We start from the raw sequence: 9,115 nt of genomic DNA, 5'->3' as shown, positions 1-9,115 counted from the left end.
AGACACAAATTCACATGCGTCTGGCATGGCTGTGGATCGTCCCTCCCACTGACAGATGGATGGGGTTAATATCATAATTAAGCACCTCGGCCGACGGTTCCTGTTTACTGCTTGGTTGCTAGGCAGTGACATCAGCTGATCCCTCCCTCCTTCCTCTCTAATCCCTTCCCTCTCCCTCACAGTCCCTCTCTCTCTTTCACACACACACCACTCTTATGCTCTCTCTCTCTGATAGGCAGCGCAGACGTGGGCAGAGTGTGGGGGTATAGGAAGAGGAGAGAGCGGGAGGGTAGGTAGTAGTGTGTGTGAGGCTGTCAGACAGCATGGTCTGGGTCTGAGGACAGCACTGGAAGACAAAACAGCCGCCTACTGAACTCCATGTAGACCAGAGTGGTGCCATCCACAGATCACCTGGACCTGTCCACTCATCAGCACCCACCCAAGACAACACCTGCCTCTTCTAGAGAAGTAAGCGGAGTAGGACCAGGGAGGTGGGTCTGTTTATATTCTTTTTCTTTTATTATTTTCTCAGTTTTTTGGTTTTTGGAGTTGGCTCCTGGCTGGACCGCATGCATGACACAACGCAAAGGCGAGAAACCCACCATCAGCATCCAGGAGCACATGGCCATTGACGTGTGCCCTGGCCCCATCCAGCCCATCAAGCAGATCTCTGACTACTTTCCCCGGTACCCACGGGGCCTTCCCCCTACTCTGCCCCACGTTGGGCCCCTCCGCTCTGCCCTCTCCACCTCCTCAGCTTCTGCCTCCACGACTGCTGCTGCTGAGAGTGACCGCCCCAATGAGGATAACCCAGACCGGGCTCTTGCCGGAGCCTCCGCCTCCTTACAGGCCACCAAAAAGGACGAGGAGCCTGATGTGGAGGGATACGACTCAGATGACTCCAGTGAGTGATGATTTCCCCACTTGTCTCCATGCCACTGTTTACCACGGTGTTTCCTAACATTTCTACGTGTGTGTGTGTGTGTGTGTATCCCTTTCAGCTCTTTCTCTCTGCCTTTCTCTTATTACTGCATCTCCATTTTTGCCACCGGTTGCCAGGCATCCCTCCAGCCTTGTGGCTTTGTGGCTTTATCTGTCACCTTTCTCTTCTCTCAGCTCCCCCGTCCATCTCTTTCTATCTCCAGTCGCCTGGCGTATGTGCGCATGCTAACTCTTTGCCTCTCAGTCGACAGACAGCCAACTGTTGCTGCTGCAAAGAATACCGCTCCCCCTCCTTCTCCACCGCTTCAGCTCTCCTCCAACTGAAAGGATGTGTGATGTTATTGAAGTGAATGATTGCAGTCGTTGTGTGTGCATTTTCCTCTTCCCAGCGTCTACAGGGTGCCTGATCTATACTGTCGATCAGTCTCACCAGACTGCGTTTTCTCGGCTCCTTGATGAAGCCTCAAATTAGTCGCAGTTTTGAGCTCAGTGGGCTGCATCTGTAAAGCCCATCCACATTTTATACTGACTAGTGGCAAGACGGCCACAAAGTTCCTTTCATGTGACTGTATTGTCCATTCGTTGGCTTGTTTTGTGTTAGTTTCTAAAGCATGAAGATATGTGCGTGTCTGTGCGTGCATGTATGTGTGTGTGTGTTTGCATATCTCTCTCCATCACAGAGGGGAGGCTCCTTTTGAGAAAGCTTTTTGCCGAATGTCATTTCTTTTAATCTAACAGCTTTGAGTGGCCGAATAATAATAGGAATTAATATGCAGCACTGCTATTGCAAGTGACAGAGACAGAGCAAGATTCCAGCATCCTGCAAAAACCATTTTCACTCACAGCATAGATCTTGATGAGAAGATAACATGACAGTCTTCACAACTCGAGTAAATGTACTGCCAAAATAAAAGCTGTTGCTACCTTCTTCTTTTTTTAAAGGAACCTCTGGATCCGCCTGATTAATCAGTGAGACAGCAATGGTAGCTTTCTTCCTTTTTTCTGTTATTGGTAGTGAACTTGTCCTGCCTCGCATCACTCTGAATTACATGTTGCTCTCGCAGCGCACAAAAACAGAACAAATGCTTCCCGGTTGGTTTTTGTCAGACTCTAACAACACACGGAGGTTTGTGTCCTTTGCACAAGAGACTTCTGATTGCAGGTTAATGTGTGACAGCAGTGTAGCTTCTGTGAGAGTTAATCCATGCAGAGCAGCATGCAAGGGGGGGCTTAGGCCAGCTCTAATCCAGAACTGGACAGGAGTAGGAGAGTGGTGTAAGAGAGGGGGTTGGTAGAGAGCAGGGTAGGCAGATGTTGGTCAATGAACTCTGCCAGGCAACCAGAATTTCACTCAGTGTGCAAAAATAGATGGAGGAAGACATTCTTCAAATCTATGAAGGACGGCTTCATTAGAAAAAGAAATGACTCCTGCCATGTTTTCCTTTCTTCAGCCATCACCACCTAGAGTTTTAAGATGTTTTGTGTGGGAATTCATACTATAAACTGCAAAGTGACTCTTATCATTACATGCTTATGAAAACTGCTGTTTATGAAGCTTTTCAAACTGCTTTTGTTTTTAGATATTGAAAACTGATTGTGGCTCCTTATACACATAATAAAATACTTTGTCTTTGCACATTGCTACAAATTCTACCTCAATTTTGTGCTTGCTCAGTCCAATAAGTTAGCAGCAGAAGCAGAAGTGCAGCATAATTATATGACCGCAACCACGGGAAACTGCCTTCTGATTGTTATAGTGTAGCTAATTTAGCACTTACTGCTATTTTAAGTGAACACTTTACCAGGAAACTGACGTTGTAGGGATTTGAAGGAGCGAATAGCTCAATAGGCAAACCTTAGAGGACTTACTAGGTTGACTGAAAGCATCTGAAGACACTTTTCTGTCTGTGGAGTCCACAAGGTGGGGCTGTATCGGCCAATTTCAGTCATTTTGTGAAAGAGGCAGTATGAGGATTGTACCTGCTTTGCATTTGCACAGGGACTGGACTGCGGAGGTGTGTAAGAGTAGGCAGCGTTTCAACGTCTCTATAAGGTGCTTGTAATTGCTTCTAGTGTAAAAATGCAACACAAAGAATTCCTTGTGTGACTGTTTGAAAGTGTGCACCATTATATCCGACTTTACGGCTCATCATCCAGAAACTTGAAAGACTTGATAAAGTTAGTGTGGAAAGAGATTAGAGAATCAGCAGAATGCAGGGCGAGCAGATATGTCACCGAGCTTTTCACTCCTTAAGCAAACGCTGTGTGATCCTGGGCAGTCCCAGAGAAAGATGACCAACTGTGACAATGTCTTTGCTCGTGGCTCTAACACTGCGGTCCCGCGTTACACCGTGAGAGAGCTTAAAAGTTAGCCGTTCCAACGGTCTTGTGATGTAAGACAGCCTGGAACAATATTCTAACAGTGTTAAATTTAGGAGGGCCTTCGCACAGTGTTGTTACAGCTATGACCTGTTAAGCAACCATTAACAATGCAGCATGAAATGACTTGAAGATCATTGAGTCTTTATGTAAGATCAGAAATATATAAAGTCTATATAAAGTTATATAAGGTCAGAAAAGTGAAGCCAGTGCCGAAGTGCTTTAAACTTGCATTTTTCCAGCAGTGAATGAGTCTTCTGGTGGTCAGAAGAAATCAGATTTTTAAAATAAATCTATGAGAAAATGACCCTGCGGTGACTTTTTGGTCTCTTCCACTAGTTTCTCGTCTTGTTTAAAGCAAGAAAATGCTCATTGTATGAACTAAGAGTGCATAATGGGTTAAACAGAAGATAAAGAAGCGTATGCTTTAGTGGTTTGCTATGATATTAACATACAGCGTCCATTGGTTTCTCACTAAGGTCCACTCATCACTCACCCCACTCAGTGTCAAAACACCAAGATGGGGATCTCAAAAATGCTTCTTTCAAGACTTCAAAACACAACTTTATAAATCAAGTATGTAATATGTGGCTTCACCTGCAGTCCTTAAAAAAGTCATTGTACTGATTCATTAATACTGATAATAACTGCTGCTTTTACTGCCTGCAGATTGTGCAGCGATCCCTTCATGAAAGCAATCATAGGCGGTGTACAGTGTTGCACACTTAACTTTTGAACTGTTAAGAGTATTTGTAGATCACTCCATGTAACTGATACTTGATAGGATGCATATACTTAAAATAGTGAATCTGCAAAATATGGAAGTATGTGTACGAACTGGTCATGATTACCTTTACCACCTAAACGAAAGATCCACCCGCTCGGACCCGCTCTAATCCTCATATCCAAAGATGTTCTGCTCAAGGCTTCAGAACAAGACTTTGAATCCAGTGAGTGAAGTTTATCGGGTTACATCCATCTTTGATATACAGTCAGTGGAAAACCTGTGCCACTGAAAAACCAACAAAAAGCACAATATACGGGGGTAAAATGAAATAAGAGTCCAAATTGCAAGAAAATGTAGTTGTGATGTGTCAACAGAAGCCTGGCTTCTCCGATGTGTTTTCCAGCTGTTATTATGACCTAGCATCAACTCATAAGACTACTGAACTCTCCATATGTAATGCCTTTGAAGTAAGACCATTCAGAATGAATTCATTTTGGAAGTCGATGAATAAAAAGCGATACGTCTAAGACTTACCGGAGTCTCACAGATTATCTATGCGACTCTGAAAAACAGATGCAACCCTTACAACATCTGGACTGAATGTGTGTTAGTTTTAATCTCTAATGCTTCTCGGTGATATTTGCATAAATTTTTTCCTCCAGAGCAGTTGCTATCCAATCTGTCCGAGATGCATGAAAAAGCTGCGGTGTGTTTGCTCTGTGCAACAGGTGGCGTGTTGCGGCATGCGTGTTACTGCAAGTTTATCAAAGAGGACTGGGTGCACGGTTCTAATCATGTCAGCTGAGGATTGGTCACACTGCAGGTTTATTCAAACATCAAACCCCAGCTTCCCTCCACCCTCCCTCCTAATAGGGCAATTAGACCCAAACATCTGCCGGTGTATAGTCTTAATGATTTTGCAATCACCTGAAGAGTCATCAGTGATGCACGATAATTACAATGTCAGCTCCACTTTGAAAAAAGAAAAAGAAAAAAGAGAAAGGCCAAACAAGGAAGGAGTATGAAAAGTATAAAGTATGTTGAATGCGTTATCCAAAGTATGAGTCATCTGTATGCTTGTCACCAGCCTCAACTACTCTCTAATGAACGTAGGCACTAAAATATATAATTAAGAAATGAATAACAAGTAGCTGTTTGGGTCTGATGCAATGTCTTAAATAATCCCAAGCTGCTTCTTCTGCTGCTGCCATGGGAGTTTCAAAGGAGATAAAGAAGCATAATACTGCTGCAGCGGCTCACAATCTGCTTTTAGAAAATGCGTCATGGGTTCTGTATAGTGTATAGAAAAAGACACACCAAAACACTGCAACAGTACAGGTGATGAATGCATGTGCTGTCTGGCTCCGATCTGCTGTTGCGTATGAAAGTTAATTCCGAGGTGACATTTTCAAACATGGAAAACGATGACCCCATACTGGGATGCCTGCAGCAGCTCCAGTGATGATTCATATTGGAAATAACTCAGCAGGTTTTGGTGTCAATCTCAGAATCGCCGTTTCGGTGTTGTCAGTCACAGCCACAAGACAAATTATAGTTTACTGCAGCCGCGTGTGTTTTGGATTAAGATGAAAAACTGACTTTTTTTTTCCGTGTCTGGCAGCAAAAGCTACTGTAAATGCTCTTCACGAACTTGTGGCATTATGCTATAGGAAAGCATTTTGCTGGATATTAATTTTCTAGTCCAGTCAAGGCCTTGTGTGCAAAGAAAATGAAAGGACATTCATAAAAGCGAATGTGAATCTCGAAAATGTTAATCAACGTGCAATGACAAATAAGCCCTTGAACACCGTACAAACATCATGGATTGATGTGCATCGCTGTGGATGGATTTTTGCTTTAAGCTACCCTGCTACCCTCATTTGTTTGTGTTGAAAGACTTACTGAAGGACAGCTTTACCCAGGCTATATAATAAAAGCTATCTATAAAAGCAGAGAACATATTATTTTTGCAGACCTAACAGCTTCTACTAGCATATAGGAATAAAACTAATTAAAATCTACTTTCTCCTGTGTTGTCTGCTTTGCTTATGTGTGTTTCCTGCCTTATTCCATCTTGGGTGGTGGCTGACATTTTATCGCACCTGTTGCGAGGCTGATCTGATAACGCTTGGACTCATACATATGAAGCGCGCACTGAGGTAAAGTAATTTCTCCCTCCTGGCAGTGAAGCGAGCACCGCTGTGATCCAAATGAAAACGCTGCTTTACTTTGAGTTTGTTCGTCTAGCAGTTGGAACTTTTGCTCTGCTGCTGCACAAAATTCAAGCCTCTCTTTCTCTTTGCTGTTTGTAATTTAAAAGAGCCAGCGCTGCCCCAAATTGGCTCTTCATTGTCCTGCGGGACTTGATCCAGTATCTGCATGGTTCCTCTTGGGGGTGGGTGGAGCAGCGTGGCAGTGTTCTCCCTTATGAACCAAATCACACAGGGACCTCTCAATCCTTGCTAAGAACCTGCTGGCTAATCTGCATAACGGCAACATTTTCTGATTCGCTGTGACTCAACCTTGATTTTAATTGAAACGGAAAAGTGCATCACCCACCAAGGGTCCCCTGCAAAAGGGGGGGAGGGGGTAATCAAAAGCATTTGAACATCCAGATCCTTGCCACATTAATTAATGATTGTTCGTAGTGAGAGCCATGTCCCTGTCAGAGCCCAAAGAAGTGACCCACATTGGAGAGCTTGTGTTTCTGAGAGATAAGCTTCCAAGCCTTGCTATGTGTTGACGAAACTAACACGGGGTGGCCGGGGGCGCTGGGCGGGGTCGGGTCCACAGTGTCTGCACACACAGGTCTCCCCCGAGATGTCTTGCTCTGGCAGTGCAGTGCTGTCTGCTGTTGTCTCCTCAGCACAAGTTTTGAGCTACAGCATTTGCTTGTAGTTGTCAGACGGTGAAGAGACGGTGTCGGAGCAGAAGAGAAGAGTCTAAAACAGGACAGTAACGCACCAGAAGAAGCAAATCTCTAAGTGTAGTTTATGTTTTGTTGCAGTGAATGTGGAATTAATTTCTTTTTTATTTATGTATGTGACAGAATTAGCACAAACTGTGTGTTTCCTGAGATTGCAGCAGTTCAGCTGTTGGAGCTACTGATATCAAAGGTGCCGAGGATCGAGCTTGAGGACTGTGGTGGTCCACTGACTTGCACAAGGCACTTCTCTGCTTTGTTGAATTTGATCTCTTAATTGTAACTCAACCACCTCAACCTGTCTCCTAATAATCGTGGTCTGACTCTGGCTGACTGCAGTCACCCTCAGACAGATTGGCAAAGGTGTGTAAATAACTGTGGATTTTTATTTATTAAAGGAGTCATTCTTTGCTGATGAGTGCAACTTATCTGTGAAGCATCTCTTTGCAATCTGGGACTCGACTCAACCGGTTGCCAACTGGCTGTATTCTATAAAAGCAAGGTTACCAGGGTTACTGTGCGAGTAAATCACCATGTCTTCAACAACTCTTTCCTATTATGTCCTGGTCTTGACTTTGAATGTAAACCTTTGTGTGTATGTTTAGCAACAGATCTGCAATTTTTGTTGATTTATCACAGTTGATCAGCATTTTATCTTAAAGAGTTACCGTGTTATTGCCAGCTTGACCCTAGTAGACCACAGTCTGACTCTGTCTTATTGCCATTTTGTTGTTATCTTGACTCATAAAAGTCGGTGTGAAGATGACTGTGAATGTTTGCACACCTATTTCCTGTCTTTGACTGTATTAAAGGAACCCTAATTTGCAAAATTAGCATCGTGTTGCCAAAAAAGAGAAGCTAAGACCATAAAATCATCCAGAAAAAGTGTACTATGATCACCAATTAAATAAGAAAGACAGCTTTTTAACTCATGGACTTTTATATAGTCTCATTTTTTTGTTTGAATTTATTTTGTATTTTGTAATTAGAGTTGCCCCCTTACAAGCTTTAATACAAGCTTTAGACTTTTTAAACTTGCCGTGTCCATCTTTTACATGCAGTCTGGTTTCAGTGTAATATAACATCTGCGTGTGGTCAAACGTTTACATCAAGGTCTGTGTCAAAACTTATCAGTGTTAAACAAATTAAAATTATACTATTAACTCAGCAGTGCCTTTCATGCAGAATTTAACATGACTTTCCTTTTTAAAGTTCAGCAGTACTCTGGGGCTCTGCCACGTCGTGCCTTGTAGTTAATTAAAACAATTTTAAGACCGATTCTAAAACAAACTGGGGGACTGAATAACGAGGCTAAAACTGAGGTAATTTTCTTTTTAAAGCCTACAGAACCTTCTCAGGGGCCCAGTGAGAGCACACACAACTCTGCTAAAGCCAGAAAAATAAATGGCAGCACAGTTATCAGGTAGGAGAGTTGAGATGAAGTTATTTCCCTATGCACCATTCCAATTTGCATTCAGATGATGAGGATTACTCAAATATTTGTTGTCTTTTATGAGTAGTATAAGTGCAAAAGTTTGCAAGCTCAGTCAGAGAATAAGTTAAGGAGATTTACTGGCAATGCGGCATATTGTAGAGTGACACGTAAGCTAACGAGGATTCTACCAAATTCAATAAACAACCATTTTTAAACACACCGAGTAACAATTTTCCAAAGTTGCTACTATTTGGCGGGCAGTTCAACAGCAATGTTTAAATGCTTCTGGTATTTAGCCAGAGAGATAATCACCTAAAAACTCTGCGTGGTACTTTAAGGACGAGTGCAGGGGAGGCCTTGAGCCATCTGTTGCCTCTCTTAGACCAAAAGCCATTTCCAAACCTTTGATAAACACAGGGCTGCCGCAATCCACTTGAAAACATCCCCCGAGCCTCATAATGCTCAGTTCAATGTAAAGAGTGAGTTCAGCACTGCCATGCCCTGCACACCAGAATCCTATTAAGCGTCTATCTGCAAGCTGTCATGCAGTAGTAATGACTCACTGTAGTGTTCCATGTTTTCCTGTGACTAACCCAGCACTAACAAAGCAGGCCAGATTGTCAGCCTGGTCACATTATGGGTTATTATTACTGGTGCTGTCTCTCAACAGGAGCCACTGAGTGTTTTAAGTTAGCAGCAGCCCCGCTTC

At 43.2% G+C, this 9,115-nt stretch overlaps 1 protein-coding gene across 2 annotated transcripts in view; it reads left to right on the top strand.

The window, feature by feature from the left end:
• The first annotated feature begins 234 nt into the window (after positions 1-234).
• Positions 235-9,115, top strand: part of doc2b (double C2-like domains, beta) — a 188,821-nt gene continuing 179,940 nt past the window's right edge. For both annotated transcript variants that reach the window (XM_080307606.1, XM_026183042.2), the window contains exon 1: positions 235-904. In XM_080307606.1, coding sequence (XP_080163732.1) covers positions 574-904 — 331 coding nt within the window. In that variant the 5' untranslated portion in view covers positions 235-573. The remainder of the gene's footprint in view (positions 905-9,115) is intronic.

This window comes from Astatotilapia calliptera, chromosome 10 (assembly GCF_964374335.1).
Source record: "Astatotilapia calliptera chromosome 10, fAstCal68.1, whole genome shotgun sequence".
Lineage (NCBI taxonomy): Eukaryota > Metazoa > Chordata > Actinopteri > Cichliformes > Cichlidae > Astatotilapia > Astatotilapia calliptera.
The sequence above is the reverse complement of the archived record's forward strand: the minus strand, read 5'-3'. Positions and strand labels throughout refer to the sequence as shown.